This window comes from Muntiacus reevesi, chromosome 21 (assembly GCF_963930625.1).
Source record: "Muntiacus reevesi chromosome 21, mMunRee1.1, whole genome shotgun sequence".
Classification (NCBI taxonomy): domain Eukaryota; kingdom Metazoa; phylum Chordata; class Mammalia; order Artiodactyla; family Cervidae; genus Muntiacus; species Muntiacus reevesi.
The window spans coordinates 12,936,599-12,959,056 of NC_089269.1; the positions used below are offsets into that span (position 1 = coordinate 12,936,599).

Here is a 22,458-nt window from a genome sequence, read left to right on the forward strand (position 1 = left end):
AAGAAAAACTTCTGCACTTTATGCAAACATTAGGAAACTTTATTATACTAGACTAGTAATTTTACTTTAATTACTGCTATCTTGTTTAATGCTTTTGTGTCTTCTCTTTTTTTATTTTTTGAGTTTCTACTAAAATTATTTAGGGATCTGTATGATTTGGTTAATTTTACCTTTAGTTAGATGGGGGAAAATTGCATGAATGGATAATATCTAGTGAAATATTTTGTAAACCTTAATGTCCTCACTGGAGACTTTATTAAAAGTTTGGTTCTTAAGAGACTGGGAATTGGATAAGTTCCATAGCTGCAAATGAATTTTGCTTCATTTGCAGGCAATGCACAGTGGACATTATTAGGAAACAGGGATTTCCAGTAAAGATATGACAGAATAAGAAAAGAGTTTGTACTGAGGTAGCCCTTTGGGCCAGAGACATCGTTAGCAAGAAGGGCTGAATCTATCTTTCAAGAATCACAGTTTCATTACATGAAACAAAGAGCCCTAGAAAATCTCCAGCAGTCAGATAACCAATCCTTTCATTAAAAAATGAAACAAAACAAGAATCCAGTCTCAGGCAAATCACTCTAGGGCTCTGTCCCCAGATAGTATACATCAGAGGTTTTACCTTACAAGGGATCTCTACACTCTTCAGCTTTAAAATGGAAATGACTTCTCTAGTAAAGGACCTTGAATTCCTACTGGCTTGAATGCCGCCTTGCATTATCAAACCACAGTAGTCAACAAATATTTCTTGCCCTTCTCTTGTAAAATGTTGTGAAGACTTCCAACTATAAAAGCACTCAGTAACAATAACAATGGCTGTTCTTATTGAGAGCTTAAGCCTTTTACAAATATGATTTAATACCAGCAACAAAACCTCAAGACAAAGTTTCACCTTCAATGAAGCATAAATGATTTTCAGTGAATGAACTTTCTTTATCCAAGAGGATCTTCAGTATTTTCTAGTCTGGAGCTAAAAAAAAATAGCATCTTTAAATTGTGTTGTTTTGGAGCCCTATATCAGAATTTAATTTACATTGATATAAATATCAATATTTGGATATATCTATATAATTGATATATGTAAACATCAATTATTACTTATGTAAATATAAATATCAATAGGGTTTCCCAGGTGCTCTGGTAAAGAACCGGCCTGCCTATGCAGGAGTCATAAAAGATGCTGGTATGGAAGTCTCCAATTAAAATAAATAAACTAATTTTAAAAAAGATGCTGGTTATAAAGAAGGCTGAGTGTCAAAGAATTGATGCTTTCAATGGTACTAGAGAAGACTTTTGAAAGTCCTTTGGACAGCAAGGAGATCAAACCAGTCAATTCTAAAGGAAATGAACCCTGAATATTCACTGGAAGGACTGATGCTGAAACTGAAGCTCCACCGCTTGGGTCACCTGATGCAAAGTGCTGACTCATTGGAAAAGACTCTGATACTGGAAAAGATTGAGGGCTGAGGAGAAGGGGACCACAGAGGATGAAATGGTTGGATGGCATCACCGACTCAAGGGACATGAGCCTGAGCAAACTCTGGGAGATAGTGAAGGACAGGGAAGCCTGATGTGCTGCAGTCCATGGGGTTGCAGAGTCACACACGACTTAGTGACTCAAGAACAACAAAATATCAGTGATTGATGCAATCATTTATATTGATACATGTTGTTGTTGAGTTGCTAAGTTCTGTCCAACTCTTTTGTGACCCCTTGGACTGTAGACCGCCAGGTTCCTCTGTTTATAGAATTTCCCAGGCAAGAATACTGGCGAGGGTTGCTATTTCCTTCTGCAGGGGATGGATGTTCCCCACCCAGAGATCATACCTGCATTTACTGCACTGCAGGCAGATTCTTTACACTGAGCCATCAGGGAAAACATATTGATATAAATATCAGGTAATTTATATTTATAATCTTGATGATTAATGTATCAGTCAAGCTTAAGCTGAAAGAAAGAAAAAGAATTGCCATTTGGTACTTCTTTCTGGAAAACTATACTGTTTTTCTTCTGGTTTTTAGTTTTACTTTGCTCCCTATTAGTATGAATGGATTCTCCTTGATTTCCTTCCCTCAATTAACAGGGACCGTTCAGTCCTCAGAATCTGAGCTCAGCATTGGAGCTTGATGTATTTTTAAGAATTAAAATACATGCTGTAGTCCATGGGGTTGAAAAGAGTCAGACATCACTGGGCAACTGAAAACAACAGCAATAACATGTAATACAGTATAAAAATCTTATGTGAATAGTCCAATGAAGTTTTACTTATTTGTATACTCATGTAATGTAAACACCACTGAGATCAACCTTGGTGTTATTCCATTTCTCCTAACTGAGTGACATGAACACTGGATTTTCTTCTCCAGCACTTTCCCTCATTTCGTATCTTCTGTCGCACTTTTCTATTTCACCTGTTCCCGTCTCTGTCTATATCTGTTGCTGCCCACTTCCTCATCTTCTCCACACGTCTCTTAGAACAGCTCTCTCTAGGGTTCTGTACTCCCCTTGGTTCTCCCACCTAGTCTCACTCTCACTTGTATAAGTGTTTGTGCATATTCCTGGGCTCTTTAAGTTGGCTCTCAACCCCATCACTCACTATTCTAGAATCTGCTGCAGCTCTGAAGGGGCCCAGAATCAAAGCCTTCCCAGGAGGGTGAAGTGGGATGACTGTGACCAGCTCCTTCAGGGCCTCTGTATTTGAGAGAAAGAGAGTTATTCTTTTAGTGACTGAACCACACACTAACTCCATCACATTGACTAAATCTGTTTTTCAAACTGAAAGGCAAATGCTGAATCAAGTAAACCAGACATGGGTATGTCACTTTGACACTGGCATAAAAACAGTAAGTGAAGGTAACTTTATAGACAGAAAATACAACAGAATCCGCCAGTCTTTATGAATTTGCATTTATCAAAATGAAATGCTTTTATTATAAATCATTATAAAATGATTACTTTTATGCATCCTTATGTATAGAAAAAATGAAACAGACATAAAAATCAGACATGTATAAAGAGAAACTGAGATTTTAAAAACTATACATGAGTCTTTGGTGGCTACTGAAAAGAACCCACTATCACTTTAATGTATATTCTTCCAGAACTATTTATCATATTCCTTTACGAAAGTGGAATCGCATTGGAAAGAGCGTTTTTAAAAATAATTTTATTTATTTATTTGTAGCTGTGCCGGGTCTGTGTTGCTGGGCAGGCTTTTCTCTGGCTGTGGTGAACCGGGGCTGCTTTCTGCTTGCGTGTGAGGGCTTTTCATTGCAGTGGCTTCTCTTGCTGTGGAGCCTGGGCTCTAGGCATCCGCTTCAGTAATCAGAGGACAGGCTCAGCGGTTGTGGAACGTGGCCTCTGGGATCTTCCCAGGCCAGGGATTGAACCTATGTCTCCTGCATTGGCAGGCGGATTCTTTACCACTGAGCTACCAAGGACGCCCCCAGAAGGAGCGTCTTAATTTTAAAAATATCAAAAGGAAATAAGTCTACATCAATAAGCAAAAATATACCTCAAAATTAAGTGCCTGGGGTGAAAAATACCCGGGTGGCCCCTCAGACTCGTCTGTAAGCGGTCTGACACACACAACCTATTAAGCAAATCCCGATCGTCCCTGAAGCCTCCTCCAAAGCTCAAGGCAGAGCCACGGTGCGGCGGCGCGTCACCCCCGAACCCCGCCAGGTGTGGGACCTGCTCAGGCCGGAAGCCTGTGGTTGAGCGACGCCCCGGGCCAGCACGGGGCAGTGGACTGCGCATGCGCAAGGGAACGCGCTTCCAGGTGGTGGACGGCCCCGGGCCAGCCATGCCGGCTTCTGTCTGAGCGCTGGACACGGCTTTCAGGTAGGCCAGAGTCGTTGGTCACAGGAATGCGGACACCCTGGTCCACTGCAGAACTTCAGGGCCAATTTCTTCTGACAGAAGTGGCGTGTCCAGAATTTATCTCTGGAGGCGGTTGCTCCCTGTTCCTCCAGCTTTTCCCCTGAAGAACCAAAGAACTATCTCAGGCGCATTCATAATGGTAAGTACCATGGTTTTTTTTGCTTGTTTCTTGAGATGTATTTGGTATACAACATTGTATAAATGTAAGCGGTATAACGTGATGATTTTATACAGATATCTATTGTGAAGTGATTGAGACATAAGGTTAGTTACCTCCATTACCTCACATAATTACCCTTTTCTGGTGTTGTGAACTTTTAATATTTACTCCTTCAGAAAATTTCAAGTATGTAAAACAGAATTGTTAACTATAGCAGAATAGGTATACTGTCATTTCATAACTGGAAGTTTGTTCCCTTTGACAGCGTTGGACCATTTCCCTCGTCCTTAGCCCCTGACGACCAGCATTCTATTCTCTATTTCCCCAAGTTTGACTTTTTCCGGTTTAGCCTGATAGTGCCCTCAAGGTCCATCCATATTGTTTCAAATGGGAAGATTGCCTTCTTTTTTTATGACCCTAATACCATTCCGTTGTGCGTGTGTGTCTGTGTGTGTTGCATTTTCTTTATTCATCCCAGGATGAATGCTTAGGTTGTTTTGTGTCTTGGCTATTGTGGATAAATAATGCTGCAGTGAACTTGAGGGTGCAGATCTCTCTTCAAGATAGTAATTTCAGTTTCTTTGACATATAACCAGAAATCAAATTACTGGATTATATGGTATTCTATTTTTAATTTTCTGAAGACCGTCATACTGCTTTTCATAGTGGCTGTACCAATTTACATTCCCTCTGATAGTACACAAGTGTTCCCTTTTTGATAGTACCCAAGTGTTCCCTTTTCTGTCTACTCCCTTGCCAAACACTTGTTATCGCTTGTCTCCATGATGACAGCTATTTTAACAGGTATGAGCTGATATCTCATTATGGTTTTGACTGGCATTTCCTAGATGATTAGTAGTGCTGAGCATTTTTTTGTAAACCTGGTATGTCTTTTTTGAAATTGTCTGGTAAGTTTTTCTGCCCATTTTTTAATAGAATTATTATTACTGTTGAATTGTATGAATTTTTTATATAATTGAATGTTAACTGCTTATCAGAAATATGTATTGTCAATATTTCGTCCCATTCCTTAGGTTGCTTTTTCATTTTTCTTGGTGGTTTCCTCTGCTGTGCAGATTTTTAGTTTGATGTGGTCCCATTTGTTTATTTTTGCTTTTGTTGCCTTGGCTTTGGGTGTCAAGTCCAAAAAAATATTTGCTAGTATCAGTGTCAAGCAGCTTTCCCCCTATGTTTTCCTCTGAGAGTTTTATGAATTTATATTTAAGTCATAAATCCATTTTGAGTTATTTTTTGCGAGTAGTGTAAGATCAGTGTTCAGCTTCATTCTCTTGCATATGAATATCCAGTTTTCCCACCATTTATAGACTTATCTTTTCCCCATTGTGCGTTCTTAATGCTTGTGTCAAAAACTAGTTGACCATATATGTGTGGGTTTATTTCCAAGCCCTCTATTCTGTTCCATTGGTCTGTGTGCCTGTTTTTATGCCAGTACATAGTGATTTTTTCCTGCAGTTTTATTGAGCTATAATTGACATACCACACTGTATGAGCTTAAGGTGTACAGCATAATGATTTGACTTACATACATCATGAATAATTATCACAACAAGTTTAGTTAAATTTATTGTCTTATATGGATACCAAATTAAACAACCAGAAAAACATTTTTTTCTTGTGATGAGAGGTCTTGGAATTTTAACAGCTTTCACGTGTAACATACAGCTGTGTTAATTCTATTTATCAAGTTGTACATTATATCACTAGTACTTATTTATATTATAAATGAAAGTTTGTTTCTTTGGACTGACTGACTTCATCCAGTTCCCCCTCCCCACATCCCTAACTTTTGGTAACCACAAATCTGATCACTGTTTCTATGAATTTGCTTGTTTATTTGCTTTTGAAGTATAATTGACATACTACACCATGTGAGTTCTTGGTATACAACATAGTGATTTGGTATTTCTATGCATTTCAAAACAATCAGCACCTCATTTCCTAATGTATTTAAGTCTAGTTACAATGTGTCACCATACAAAAATGTTGGTTGTTGACTATATTCCTCACAGTGTACATTGAATACCTGTGACTCAGTTATTTTGCAGCTGAAAGTTTGTTTTGCTTAATCCCCTTCACCTATTTCTTTTCCTCCCTGATTCCGTTTCCCCTGTAGCAACCAGCTGTTTGTTCTCTAGGTCTATAACTGTTTTGTTATGGTTGTTTGTTTATTTTAGATTTTACATTCCACAGTTAGTGAAATCATACAGTATTTGTCTTTCTCTGACTTATTTCACCTAGCATAATACCCTCTAGGTCCTTCCATGTTGTCACATATGGTAAAATTTCATTTTTTTGTGGTTGAGTATTATTCTATTGGCTTCCCTGGTGGCTCAGAGGTAAAGAACCTGCCTACCAGTGAAGAAGATGTGGGTTCGATCCCTGGGTCAGGAAGATCCCCTGGAGAAGGGAAATGGCAACCCACTCCAGTATTCTTGCCTGGGAAATCCCATGGACAGAGAAGCCTGGTGGGCTACAGTCCATGGGGTTGCAAAAGAGTCAGGCATGACTTAGTGACTGAACAACAGCATTATTCTGTTATACATGTATACCACATCTTTATCTGTTTATGGGCACTTACATTGCTTCATTTATTAGCTATTGTAAATAATACTGCAATCAACACAGGAGTGCATTTTAATTTTTTTCAAATCAGTATCCAGGAGTGGAATTGCTGCATCACATGGTAGTTCTGTCTTCACTTTTTAAAGGAATCTCCATTGTTTTCCATAGTGGCTTTGCCAATTTACATTCCCATCAGCAGTGCACAGATGTTACGTTTTCTCCACATCCTTGTCAACACTTATTATTTGTTGTCTTTGGGATAAGTGCCATTTTGACGGGAGTGAGATGATATTGTGGTTTTGATTTGCTTTTCCCTGATAATTAGTGATGTTGAGCATCTTTTCTGTGCCTGTTTGTAATTTGTGTGTTTTTTTGGAAGAATGTCTATTCCTACACTCTGCCCATTTTTATGCCCAAACATAATCAGGTTGTTTGTGTTTTTGAGGTTGAGTTGTATGAGTTCTTGTATATTTTGGACATTAACCCCCAATCAGATATATTGTTTGCAGGTATATTCTTCCATTCTGTAGGTAGCCTTTGCATTTTGTTGATAGTTTTCTTTGCTGTGCAAAAGCTTTTTAATGTGATATATTTTATTTTGTTTAGCTTTGATTTTGTTTACATTATGTAGTTTGAGGAGACATATGCAAAAAAAATATTACAAAGACCAGTGTCAAAGAGTGTACTGTGTATGTTTTCTTCTAGAAGTTTTATGGTTTCAGGTTTTACACTTAAAAATTTTTATTGACATATATTTGATTTACAGCGTTGTGTAGTCTCAGGCATATAACAAAGTGAATCAGTTATTCATATACATATGGTCACTCCTTTTTTAAAGATTCTTTTCCCATATAGGCCATTACAGAGCACCGAATAGAGTTCCTTGGTGCTATCCAGCTGGTCCTCACTAGTTACTTGTTTTATATATAGTGGTGTGTGTAGATGTTAATCCCGGTCTCTCAATTTAGCCCTCCCCAATTATCCTCTGCTGATCATAAGTTTGTTTTCTATATCTGTGACTCTATTTCTGTTTTGTAAATAAGTTCATTTGTACCCTTTTTTTTTTAGATTCCAAATATAAGCAATATCATATGCTACTCTTGTCTATGTCTGACTTCACTCAGTTTGACAATCTCTACAAATGACATTATTTCATTCTTTTTTATGATTGAGTAATATTCCGTTGCTGAAGCTGAAACTCCAGTACTTTGGCCACCTCATGCGAGGAGTTGATTCATTGGAAAAGACCCTGATGCTGGGAGGGATTGGGGGCAGGAGGAGAAGGGGACGACAGAGGATGAGATAGCTGGATGGCATCACCGACTCAATGGACATGAGTTTGAGCAAACTCTGGGAGTTGGTGATGAACAGGGAGGCCTGGCATGCTGCGATTTATGGGGTCGCAAAGAGTCGGACACAACTGAGCGACTGAACTGAACTGAATATTCCATTGTATATATGTACCACATCTTCTTTATTCATTCTTCTGTTGATGGACATTTAGGTCACTTCCATGTCCTGTCTATTGTAAATAGTGTTGCAGTGAACATTGGGGTGCATGTGTCTTTTTGAATTTTGATTTTCTCTGGGTATATGCCCATGAGTGGGGTTACTGGCTCATAGAGTAGTTCTAGTTTTAGTTTTTTTAAGGAATATTCATACTGTTCTCCATAGTGGCTGTACCAATTTTTTTTTTTTTTTTTTTTTTTTTGCTGTACCAATTTTTATTCCCACTGACAGGTAGGAGGGTTCCCTTTTCTCCACATCCTCTCTTGCATTTATTGTTTGTAGATTTTTTGATAATGGCCATTCTGGCTGGTGTGGGGTGATTCTTCATTGTAGTTTTATTTTGCATTTCTGTAGTAGTTAATGATGTTGAGCACTTTCTCATGTGCTTTTTGGCCATCTGTATGTCTTCTTTGGAGAAATATCTGTTTAGGTCCTCCACCTATTTTTTGATTGTGTTCGTGTGTGTGTGTGTGTGTGTGTGTGTGAGAGAGAGAGAGAGACAGACAGAGAGAGAGAGAGAGAGAGAGAGAGAGAGAGAGAGAGAGACAGACAGACAGACATAGAGCTGCCTGGGCATTTTGTATATTTTTGAGGTTAATTCCTTGTTGGCCGCTTCGTTTGCAAATATTTTCTCCCATTCTAAGGTTGTCTTTTTGTTTTGTTTATGGTTTTCTTGCTGGGTAGAGTATCCTAGGTTGCAGATTTGATCATATCTTGCCACTCCCTTCTGGCTTGCAGTTTCTTTCAAGAAATCAGTTGATAGCCTCCTGGGGGCTCCCTTGTAACTGACTCTGTTTTTCTCTTGCTGCCTTTAGAATCCTCTCATTATCTTTTGCAATTTTAATTATAATCACTCTTGGTGTGTGTTTGGGTTCATTTGGTTTGGGACGCTCTGTATTTCCTGTACCTGAATATCTGTTTCCTTCTTTAAGTTTGGGAATTTTTCAGCCATAAATTTTCTCAAGTACATTTTTGATCCCTTTCTCTCTTTCTGGTCTTTCTGGGGCACCTATTATGTGTAGGTTGGCAAGCTTTATATTATCCCATAGATATCATTCATTGTTTTCATTTTTTTCGTTGGTCTTTCTGTCTACTGTTGTGATTGGGTGATTGCCATTTTTCTATCTTACTGATCACTCGTTCTTCTGCATTGTTTAGTCTGCCATTCATTGCCTTTGACTCAGTTTTTATCTTGGTGGTTGAGTAGTCTAATTTTGATTGGTTTCCCTTTATAGTTCTGGCTTCTTGTTACAGTGATCTGTGTCTCTATTGATAATATTTCTTAATCATTTTAGCATTTTTGCTACCTCCTTTTTTAAGTTGGAGTCTGGTAGACTGCAGAGTTCTTTCATTGTTCCTTCAGGTGATTTCTTTTTTTTTTTTTCACTTTTTTAAAAATTTTTTATTAGTTGGAGGCTAATTACTTCACAACATTTCAGTGGGTTTTGTCATACATTGATATGAATCAGTCATAGAGTTACACGTATTCCCCATCCCAATCCCCCCTCCCACCTCCCTCTCCACCCGACTCCTCTGGGTCTCGGGCCTGGTGCACAGGTGATTTCTTTTAATTGAGAGTATTTCCTCTGCTTTTTCTTTTTACTTAAATTTCTATGACTCTAGGAATTTAAGACAGACATTTATTTACTGTGGTCTTGATGGGCTATTTTTATGTGGGAGCATCCCTGTGTAGACTGTTAGAGTAATATTTTTGGTGTGAGGGTTTTTTGTATGGATGCCTGCCTCGTCTTTTCTCAGCATGCACTGGCAATTGTCCCCTTGACAGGGAGTATGATGCTGTTATGGTAATCAGAGCCTGCATTGTGTGTTGAGCAGGGCATTCTCTTTGCTCTGTGGCTTTTATAGGCCTGTCAAGAAGAGTCTCTCTCTAGTTGTTGGAACAGAAGATCCCAGATCTGATTGTAAGCTGCGGTGTGAGGTGAGTGGGACTGTAGTGCTTCCGTTGTGAAAGAAGCCCCTGAGTGTTCCTCCCCGGGGCTTTCTGCCAGGAATATGTGATTCTGCAGTGCTGCCCGTCACCCAGTCTGTGTGCCAATGGTGCTCTGCTGCCTGCACCTTCCCCAGACCCACCCCTGCTGTGTGAGCAGCAATAGATGGCTGAGATGTTAGCACCACCTCCGGCGTGTGCATGCTCCCCAAGCCCCCTGCTGCTGGAGCTGTGCCCCACCGCGAGCACGCGGACAGTGGGCTTCTATGGCGGACCCATGCCGGTACCCTTCATGTCCTGATGATGGGGCACCTGTGGTGGGCCTGCACATTGTCTCGCTCATGCCGAGCAACCTGTGCCAAACTACAGAACCTTCAGGCCGACTCCATGTAGTCAAACTGAGGCCTTTCCTTGGGTCTGTCTGCTAAAGTCCAAGATTCAACACCAGGCAGCTGTGTGCACTAGCAAGCACAGTCCTGGGCTGAGAATGTGGTGACATGGCAGCCCTCAGCGCAGGTCCCTGTCTGCTCTGCCTGGCGGCAAGCCGGGACATGCATACTCCTCTGCAGCAGAGTCCAGGCCACTCCAACTGTCTTGGTGGGCATCACAAATGGCATAGGGGCTCCCAGGGTGAGCGAACCTTTCCTCTTTCACGGCTCCATCCCCAGAGGTACAGGTCTCATCTTGAGTCTTTTTTTTTTTTTTCTCTTTCATTCTACCCGGTTGTGTATCTTTCTTGCAGCCTTGGTTGTTAAGAGATCTGCAAGATTTCAGTTGGTATTCTGTAAGAATTGTTCCAGGTGTAGATGTATTTGTGATGTGTTTGTGAGGGACGGTAAGCTCCAAGTCTTTGTATTCCACTATCTCTTTCACTGAGAGAGAAACTCCAATAGTTTGGCCACCTGATGCGAAGAACTGACTCATTTGCAAAGACCCTAATGCTGGGAAAGATTGAAGGAGAGAGGAGAAGGGGATGACAGAGGATGAGATGGTTGGATGGTATCCCCGACTCAATGGACATGAGTTTGAGTAAACTCCGGGATTTGATGATGGCCAGGGAAGCCTGGCGTGCTGCAGTCCATGGGGTTGCAGAGTTGGACAACGACTGAATGACTGAACTGAACTGAACTGATCTCTTTCACTGCTAGATAGCTAGACATCTCCTATTGGCTTGAAATTCCAGACACCTCCTCCTTTATGTGATAGTTCTTATTTATCTTATAACTGGAAATTTGTACTTTTTCAGTGCCTTCTTACAATCCCCCACACCCTCCTACACACACACACACACAAGCTCTGGTAATCACATATCTGATCTCTTTTTCTGTAAGCGTTTGTTTTTGAAGTGTAATTGACCTACAGTGCTATTTCAGTTTCTATTATGCAACATAGTAATTTGATATTTCTGTATGGTGTATATATAAGTTGAAAATCACGATGATTCTAGTTATAATATATCAGTACCCAACGATGTCACACATTTATTGACTGTATTCACCACACTGTATATTTGACTGTGACTCAAATATTTAAAACTGAAAGTTTATATCTCTTAATTTTCCTTATGTGTTTTTCTCCTTCCCTCAGCACCCTCCTCTCTGGTCAGTACCTATTTGTTTAATTTATAACTCTGTCTCTGTTTTGTTATGTTTATTTGTTTTATTTTTAAAATTCCATATTTAAGTGAATGAGAGAGAATTTTCTTTCTCTCATTCATTTCATTTATCATAATGACCTTGTGACCCATCTGTGTTGTGGTGAATGGCAAATTTTCATTGATATTCTTTTTTTTGCTATTATCTATTTTGTTCATTTTAAAAGTGGGGGTATAGTTGCTATACAATATTGTTAGTTTTTACTGTTCAGCAAAGTGAGTCAGCTGTACGTATGCACATGCCCACCCCATCTAGTACCTCCTTCCCACCCTCCCTTGGTCCTATCCACCTGGGTCATTACAGAGCAATGAGCTGAGCTCCCTGCAATATCCCCCTAGTACGTTCCCACTAGTTATCTGTTTTACACATGGCAGTGCACATGCATTGATATCAGTCTCCCAGTTCATCCCTCCCTCCCCCAGCCCCTGTACACATATCCATTCCCTAGGTCTGAATCTCTATTCCTGTCCTGCAAATAGGTTCATCTGTACCATTTTTCTAGATTCCACATACATGCATTAATATACAATATTTGTTTTTCTCTTTCTGATTTACTTCACTCTATATCACAGACTCTTGATCTATCCACGTCTCTTTTAATGACCCAATTCAGTTCCTTTTTATGGCCGAGTAATATTCTGTTGTATATATGTATCACATCTATTTTATGTATTCATCTGTCAGTGGACATTTAGGTTGCCTCCATGTCCTGGCTACTGTGAAGAGTGCTGCATTGTACATTGGGAGTACCTGTGTCTTTTTGAAATATGGCTTTCTCAGAGTATATGCCCAGTAGTAGATTTCTGGGTCGTATAATAGTTTTAGTTTTTTTTTTCTGAAAAATTTAGTTTATTGGAAGAATTTTTACAAAAAGAAGCCAACAGAAATGATCTAATTGTTTTGTGACATTGCAAGTGTTCATCCTTTTTTCTTGGTCTTTGTATATAAAGATGCTACTTATTTAGCATGTTCTGGTCTTCATTTTCTCTGTTGTTCATGCCTTTGTTTATTTTTTAACTTGAGGGTAATTGCTTTTCAATTTGTGCTGGTTTCTGTTGCACAGCAGTGTGAAGGAATCCTAATTATATATGTATCCCCTCCCTCCCGAGCCTCACTCTCTGCCTCCCTGATTTGTAGTTTTTAAAGGAACCTTCCTACTGTTCTTCAAAGTGGTTGCATCAATCTATATTTCCACCAACAGTATAAGAGGTTTCTCTTTTCCCCATTATGTATCTATTATCACACTTTGTTTTATCCACTCGTCTATTGATGAGCAGTTAGATTGCTTTTATATCTTATATAGGGGTGCACATATATTTCCTTTTTTTTTTGCATGCTTTGGATAAATCACAGATGAATGAAATTACTGGATCAGTGGTAGATCTGTTTTTAATTTTTTTAAGGAATCTTCATTCAGTTTTCCATAGTAGCAGCACAGATTTACTTTCTCTCCCTTTCTCCACATCTTCACCAACACTCATTCTTGTTATTTTTTGTATAATACTTATGACAGGTATGGGCTTCCCTCATAGCTCAGTTGGTAAAGAATCCACCTGCAATGCAGGAGACTCCTGTTGGATTGCTGGGTCAGGAAGATCTGCTAGAGAAGGAATAGGCTACCCACTCCAGTATTCTTGGGCTTCCCTTGTGGCTCAGATGTAAAGAATCTGGCTGCAGCGCGGGAGACCTGGGTTCCAACCCTGGGTTGGGAGATCCCCTGAAGGAAAAGGCTACCCACTCGAGTATTCTGGCCTGGAGATTTCCATAGCCTGTATAGTACATGTGGTCACAAAGAGTTGGACATGACTGAATAAGTTTCACTTCACTATGACAGATATAAAGTGATATCTCATTGTGGATTTGATTTGCATTTCCCTGATGCTTAGCCATGTTGAACACCTTGTCATGTACATGTTGGCCATGTGTATGATTTTTGTGGAAGAATGTTCAAATATTTTGCCCATTTTAAAAATTTGCTTCTTTTTTTGATACTGATTATATGAATTCTTTGTATAGTTAGGATATTAATCACTTATCAGATCTGTTTTTTGCAAATATATTCTCCCATTCTGTAGATGGATATTCCATTATATTAATAATTGCCTTCACTGTACAAAAACTTTTTAGTTTGATATAATCCCCTTTATTTTTGCTTTTGGTTGCCTTTCCTGAGGAGACATATCCAATTAAATGCTATTGAGATCAGTGTCAAAGAACATATCACCCATGTTTTATTCCAGAGGTTTTGTAGCTTCAAGTCTTACATTTAATTCTTTAATACTTTTAGAAATTTAATACATTTAATAAATTTAGAATTTACTTTTGTGCCTACGGTGAGAAAGTCATCCAACTGTAACTGGAAGTTCATGTACTGTTGACGCCTAGCTTGATGGATTTTGAGCATTACCTTGCTAGCATGTGAAATGAATGCAGTTGTATTGTAGTTTGAACTTTCTTTGACATTGCCCTTCTTTGGGATTGGAATGAAAACTGACCTATTATAGTTCTGTGGCCATTACTGAGTTTTCCAAATTTGCATATTGAGTGAAGCACTTTAACAGCATCATCCTTTAGGATTTTAAATGGCTCAGCTGGAATTCCATCACCTCCTAAGGCCCACTTGAATTCACACTCTAGGATGTCTGGCTCTCAGTGAGTGACCACACCATCATGGTTATTGGGTCATGAAGATCTTTTTTGTATAGTTCTTCTGTGTATTTTTGTTACCTCTTTTTAATATCTGCTGCTTCTGTTATGTCCTTATTATTTCTGTCCTTTATTATGCCCATCTTTGCATGAAATGAAACTAAAATAACAATCCAAACCCTAAGGGATGCAACAAAAGCAGTTCTGGGAGGGAAGTCTGTAGCAATACAAACTTACTCAAGAAATAGGAAAGATCTTAAACAACCTAACCCTATACCTAAAGGAACTAGAGAAAGAAGATGACCTAAAGATAGTAGAAAAAAGAAAAAAAATACATAAGATAAAGAAGCTACAGGAAAGATCAGTGAATCAGTGAAACTAAGAGCTGGTTTACTGAAAAGATGAACAAAATGGATGGATTTTTGCCAGACTCTTCAGGAGAAAAATGAAGAGGGCCCAAGTCAATAAAATCATAAATAAAAAAGGAGAAGTTACAACTGATGCCATAGAAATACATGGCATCTTATGAGACTATGGTGACTATGCCAATTAAAGGGATATTTTAGAGGAAATGGATAAATTCTTAAAAATATACAACCTCCCAAGATTGAACCAAGAAGAAACTTAAAAGTATAAACAGACCAGTAACCAGTAATGAAATAGAGTCAGTAATTAAAAAATTTCCAACAAAAGAACATCCAGGACAAGATGGCTTTGTGGGTAAATTCAGTCAAATATTTAGAGAAGAGTTAACAATTATGGTTTGAAACTATTTCAGAAAGTTGCAAAGGAAAGAACACTTTAAAATTCATTCTTTTAGGCCAGCATCACCCTGATCGCCAAACCAGGTGGTGATACCAAGAAAAAAGAAAATTACAAGCCAACATGACTGATGAACACAGATGAAAAAATCCTCAATGGAGTATTTACAAACTGAATCCAATAACACATAAAAAGGATCATACAGCATGATCAAAGGGAGGAATGCAAAAACAGTATCCACAAATGAAATGTGATACACAGCATTGACAAATTGTTGAATAAAAGTTATCTAATCAAAGCAAAGGAGAAAAGGAAAAATATACCCATTTGAATGCAGAGTTCCAAAGACTAACAAGGAGAGATAAGAAAGCCTTCCTCAGTGATCAATGCAAAGAAATAGAGGAAAACAATAGAATGGGAAAGACTAGAGATCTTTTCAAGAAAATTAGAGATACCAAGGGAACATTTCATGCAAATGTAGGCTCAATAAAGTACAGAAATGGTAGGGACCTAACAGAAGCAGAAGATATTAAGAAGAGGTGGCAAGAACTGTATATTAAGAACTGATATTAAGAAGAACTGTACAAAAAAGATCTTCACGACCCAGATAATCATGACGGTATGATCACTCACCTAGTGCCAGACATCCTCGAATAAGAAGTCAAATGGACCTTAGAAAGCATCACTAAGAACAAAGCTAGTGGAGGTGATAGAATTCCAGTTGAGCTATTTCAAATCCTAAAAGATGATGCAGTGAAAGTGCTGCACTCAATATGCCAGCAAATTTGAAAAACTCAGCAGTGACAGGACTGGAAAAGGTCAGTTTTCATTCCAATCCCAAAGAAAGGCAATGCCAAAGAATGCTCAAACTACTGCACAACTGCACTCATCTCACACGCTAGTAAAGTAATGCTCAAAATTCTCCAAGCCAGGCTTCAGCAGTACATGAATCGTGAACTTCCAGATGTTCAAGCTGGTTTTAGAAAAGGCAGAGGAATCAGATCAAATTGTCAACATCTGTTGGATCATCGAAAAAGCAAGAGAGTTCCAGAAAAACATCTATTTCTGCTTTATTGACTGTGCCAAAACCTTTGACTATGTGGATCACAATAAACTCTGGAAAGTCCTTAAAGAGATGGGAGTACCAGACCATCTGACCTGCCTCCTGAGAAATCTGTATGCAGGTCAGGCAGCATCAGTTAAAACTGGACATGGAACAACAGACTGGTTCCAAATCTGGAAAGGAGTACGTCAAGGCTATATATTGTCACCCTGTTTATTTAACTTATATGCAGAGTACATCATGTGAAATGCCAGGCTGGGTGAAGCACAAACTGGAATCAAGATTGCTGGGAGAAATATCAATAACCTCAGATATGCAGATGACACCACCCTTATGGCAGAAAGTGAAGAGGAACTAAAAAGCCTCTTGATGAAAGTGAAGGAGGAGTGAAAAAGTTGGCTTAAAGCTCAACATTCAGAAAACTAAGATCATGGCATCTGGTCTCATCACTTCATGGGAAATAGATGGGGAAACAGTGGAAACTGTGTCAGACTTTATTTTTTGGTGGGTGCCCAAAATCACTCCAGATGGTGATTGCAGCCATGAAATTAAAAGACGCTTCCTCCTTGGAAGGAAAGTTGTGACCTACCTAGATTGAAAAGCAGAAGAGGATGACAGAATATGAGATGGCTGGATGGTGTCACCGACTCAATGGACATTGTTTGACTAAATTCCAGGAGTTGGTGATGGACAGGGAGGCCTGACATGCTGCAATTCATGGGGTCGCAAAGAATTGGACACGACTGAACAACTGAACTGAACTGTTGGATTATAAAACCAGCTGAATAGTTTATTCCAGTGATCCAGTGATCCTCCGTGATTTCCTCAGCTATGTCTTCTGTTGTGTATTGACTTAATCTCTGAGCTGGTTTCCATCTTGATGGCAAAATGGATGTAGATAATCCCAGCTATCATGTTCACACACCATTCAAGAGGGAGAAATACTATCTTTTATGATTGTCTTTTCAAATAAACAATACATATTTTCCAGAAACATCTAGAATAATCACCTTTTTTTTTTTTTTTGGTCTCATTGACCCCAAGTAAGTCACATATTCTTTCCTTAACAGACTTCTGGGATACAGTATTGCTAAGGGTCGAGGTGGGTGGGGCAGAAATACATAACAAAAATCATTGCACTTGTAGAAAAGGGAAGCTAAATCAGTACATTCAAGTTTGAAAACTAATAATATCGATCTATATAGACAATGAATATAGGACATACAGTTCAGTTCAGTTCAGTGGCTGAGTTGTGTCTGACGCTTTGCGACTCCATGAACTGCAGCACACCAGGCCTCCCTGTCCATCACCAACTCCCGGAGCCTACCCAAACTCATGTCCATTGAGTCAGAGATGCCATCCAGCCATGTCATCTTTTGTCATCCCCTTCTTCTCCTGCCCTCAGTCTCTCCCAGCATCAGGGTCTTTTCAAATGAGTCAGCTCTTCGCATCAGGCGCCAAAGTATTGGAGTTTCAGTTTTGTCAGTCCTTTCAATGAACACCCAGGACTGATCTCCTTTAGGATGGACTAGTTGGATCTCCTTGTAGTCCAAGGGACTCTCAAGAGTCTTCTCCAACACCACAGTTCAAAAGCATCAATTTTTCAGTGCTCAGCTTTCTTTATAGTCCAACTCTCACATCCATACATGACAACTGGAAAAATCATAGCCTCGACTAGACGGACCTTTGTTGGCAAAGTAATGTCTGCTTTTTAATATGCTGTCTAGGTTGGTCATAACTTTCCTTCCAAGGAGTAAGTGTCAGTAAGCTTCTTTTTAATTTCATGGCTGCAGTCACCATCTGCAGTGATTTTGGAGCCCCCCAAAATAAAGTCAGCCACTGTTTCCCCATTTATTTGCCATGAAATGATGGGACTGGAAGGTCTTCACTTGTGGCTCAGACGGTAAAGTGCCTACAATGCGGGAGACCCAGGTTCGATCCCTGGGTTGGGAAGATCCTCTGGAGAAGGAAATGGCAACCCACTACAGTACTCTTGCCTGGAAAATCCCATGGATGGAGGAGCGTGGTAGGCTATTGTCCATGAGGTCGCAAAGAGTTGGACATGACTGAGTGACTTCACTTGGTCACTTGAATGGGACCAGATGCCATGATCTTAGTTTTCTGAATGTTGAGCTTTAAGCCAACTTTTTCCCTCTCCTCTTTCACTTTCATCAAGAGGCTCTTTAGTTCTTCTTCACTTTCTACCATAAGGGTGGTGTCATCTGCATATCTGAGGTTATTGATATTTCTCCCAGCAATCTTGATTCCAGCTTGTGCTTCATCCACCCCAACATACAACATCCCTCTAATTCCGAGCTGTCAAAGATTTTGTTATCTAGATTCCTTTTTTGCTCATAAAGTATCTTATGATCATAAAGAACTATGTTTATATGTAGTATGTCTATCTATATTTATAGTATTAGAAATAACCATGAAATTAAAATTTATTAATCCAGTCAAAAGTAAAATAAGCCTAGTATATATTTGCTTACATAATTAAAATATATCGAAGGAAATGTTTATTGAATCACCAAATGTGTTAGGTACCTTGTGAAGTATTGGTGATACGAAATGAGTTATATCATGTTTGATATTCATGGGAAGAAAATAGGTTTTCATTTTATTATCCAACAGCTACAACTTACTATTCTTTTCTTTACTGTTGCTCCTGTCTGTGCATTCCTCTGCTTTCAGAGTATTCTCCAGTTTCTGTTTTCCTCATCTGATATAGAGTTAGTCTTCTTGCTTTATGTCTCTTTCTAGTCAGTTGCACGATCAGGTTTTTGAAGTGTACAGTTGCATTACTCTGCCCCAAGGACACTAGAGTGTCTGATGGAGTCTAAGATAAATTTCTTAGGGTGACATTTGAGATTCTCAAATAACTTGACCTGCTTCTCCCCTTCCCCCTATATTCACCAATAGCTCTCTCCAACTATTTCGTCCACTTTCTGAGTCTGTCCCCATCCTCCCCTTCCAATACCACACTCTTTTCCATAAACATTGAATCTGATCATGATCATTCCTGTTTTCCTCCAGATATCATTTTTCTCCATTTTTAAGGCACAGGTTACCTCTGATGTTACTAAGGACTAAATACTTTAAGCTACAAGAATCTCCGTTTTTGGAACTCTCAAGCATGTGGAGAAAAAGTAATAATTGATTCAAATTCTAGTTAAATTTGATGAGCTTGGGCAAGCTCCTCAAGATTGCAAAGTATGAGGTTTTTACTGATGAAAAGCATGAAAATATCACATCTGATAACTTGGTAGGTAATATATATGAAAGGTCTAGCTTAGCACCAAGCAGAGAACAGGTTCTAAGTATAAATTACTTTTTTCTTATATATTTGCACATGTAGAATTAATAAATATTATTCTTTAGGTATTTAAATTTTTACTATTTTATGTCTCATTTTTGTTTTATCAGGACCTACCTGCAATTTTTTGTTAGTGGTATGCATATACCAGTACTTTACCTTGGAATCAGTCTAAGTTGGTGGTATTCCTAATAGCAAACAAAACAGATAATAATATCAGAGAGAAAAAGCTTTATTTAAGAATATATTCAGATGTTGAATTGTCATATATGATGGTCATCCAATCAAACTATATGAAATTATAAAATCCATAGTGATGTCAATATAGTTAGCTTCATCTTCAGGTACAGAATTATTCATCACAAATTCATAGATACTGTGTTTCAGAGAACTTGACAGAAATTGACTATAGTATACTAAAGAAAATATCCTTGACTGGTGAATATATATTCTGTGGGATTTCATATTCAAACAACATCTGTTGAACAAATTGAGAATCAAATGAAATGTATAGTTTACTTCTGTCACATGGTGATGCTTAAGAGGAGGCTAATATTTGACAACTTGGAATATAAGGGAGCTTGTACTATTCTGCCTTGGGATTCCTGAAATTTGCCAAAGATATTGAATGGAGGTGACTTTTATATGTACTGGCTTCAAACTGTTGGCTCAGACAGTGAAGAATCCACCTGTAATGTGGGAGACCCAGGTTTGATCCTTGGGTCAGGAAGATCCCTGGAGAAGGAAATGGCTACTCACTCCAATAATCTTGCCTGGAGAATTCCATGGGCCGAGGAACCTGGCAGGGTTCAGTCCATGGGGCTACAAAGAGTTGGACGTGACTGAGAGACTCATACTTTCACTTTCAATTCTTAGCATTTGCTGAATTTGTTGAAAATTGTGAAGTTATTATACTTTGAAATATAGTTACTACTGTAACTGATTACACCATAACACAATTGTGACCTCAACTGTAATTAGTTTATTCCTAATGAAACTAGTAGCTTAGATTTTGAAATATATTTACCATACTATCTTCTTTTGAACTTCTTTATTTGACTAATACATCATCATGTTTTAGTAATTCAGTGTTATATATGTCATGACCTTTTCCCACTTTCTTGCTGTTCCTTGATTTTGGATGTTTAGTGACATTATAAACAGTTGTCCATAGGGATAATATTTGTTTCATAATGTTATAAATTCTTCATAATTTTTTTCATGGCATTTATTACTTCCTTATTTCTTAGACTATAAATAAATGGGTTTAACAAGGGAATCACAAGAGTATAAAAAATAGCAACAGGTATATCTTTATCTTCATCATTAACTGAATTTGGCTGAACATACATGAAAAGAAAGGAACCGTAGAATATTGAGACAGAGAGAAAGTGGGACGCACATGTAGATAAGGCTTTGCCTTTTCCCTCTTTGGATTTCATCTTGAAAATTGTGAAAAGAATAAAAAGGTAAGAGATTATTACTGTGGTAATAGTGAAGACTAAAACTGACCCTGCGAAGATGAATATCATCAATTCATTGATATAGGGATCCACACAAGAGAGTCTGTATAATGGAAGGACATCACACAAAAAGTGATTGATTTGATGAGACTTACAGAAAGTTAGCCTAAACAGAAGTCCTACTTCAATCATGGGATGAATATTCCCAGCTATGTAGGCCCCCGTGGTCATCTGAATGCAGAGTTTCTGTGACATCATGGTGTGGTACTGCAGTGGTTTGCAGATGGCCACATAGCGGTCATAGGCCATTGCTGCCAGGAGAAAGCAATCTACAGTTTCAGCAAGGCAGAAACAATAAAATTGTGCCATGCATTCATAGAGGGAAATCATTCTGTCTTTGGAAAAGAGGTTCTGCAGGATCTTTGGGGTAATGGCACAAGAACAACAGGAATCCATCAGAGCGAGGTTACCCAGAAAGATGTACATTGGTGTGTGAAGGCGATGCTCTGTAACTATCAATGCCACCAGGCCAAGATTCCCCACCATGGTGATCAGATAGATGGTAAGGAACACCAGGAACAGAAGAGTCCTCAGCTCTGGATGACTTGTAAATCCTGTCAGGGTAAACTCGGTTGTCAAAGATTGGTTATCCTCAGTCATATCCACCTTTTCTATTGACATAGGAATTGTGGAGATAAGATTTGAAATTATAATGTCAGTAATTTTCCCTTCAAAATTCTTTTTTTTTTTTTTATAAAGGATAGAGCTCTTCCCTATTTCCTCTTGGAAACAGGGACACATACCTGTATGAGACATTCTCTTCTCTGAAATGTCAGCTTTTATGATCTTGACTCTGAAACTCAGATTTCCCAAGAACGTTTTGGTAATTCTAGGGAGGATGCTTGCAATGGAAAAGGCTTGTCTTTAAGAATTTATGAAGAATACTATACACATCAGCGTGTGTGTATGTGCGCTCAGTTGTGTCTGGCTCTTTGCGACCCCATTCACTGTAGACTGTAGCCCACCAGGCTCCTCTGTCCATGGAATTTTCCAGGCAAGAGTACTGGAGTGGGTTGCCATTTCCTTCTCCAGTACGTATCCAGGACACTCATGTTTGATTCAGCATTCCCAAATAACATATGTCAGTTTTTATATTAGAGATCCTTAAAATAAATATCAAGTCACTTTATATATATGTGTGTGTGTATATGTATGTCTGTGTGTGTATATATATATTAACATATATTAATATGTATATATGAAATTGAGCAATATTTTTCATGTACCCTCTCAGTAGAGGTTGTGTTTAAAATGTGTACACAGATATGTTAAATTTATATCTTAGGAATTGCCTGAAAACCACTAAGGGTTAAGGAGAGACCTGTTCCTCTTAAAGAAAACTACCTTGGAAAGCTGAGACAAGAAATACCCATAGACTATCACCTCTTTTATCTGTTTTCCCAGTGTCAT

At 38.7% G+C, this 22,458-nt stretch overlaps 1 protein-coding gene across 1 annotated transcript; it reads right to left on the minus strand.

The window, feature by feature from the left end:
- Nucleotides 1-20,721: 20,721 nt before the first annotated feature.
- On the minus strand, nucleotides 20,722-21,648 carry LOC136152460 (olfactory receptor 5K3-like). Its single transcript, XM_065913761.1, has one exon. It carries the CDS (start codon nucleotides 21,646-21,648, stop codon nucleotides 20,722-20,724), a length of 927 nt encoding a protein of 308 aa, XP_065769833.1.
- Nucleotides 21,649-22,458: the final 810 nt, after the last annotated feature.

Bases quoted from the DNA above. Each gene is read 5' to 3' on its own strand.
- LOC136152460 (XM_065913761.1), bottom strand. From the start codon at position 21,648: ATGACTGAGGATAACCAATCTTTGACAACCGAGTTTACCCTGACAGGA.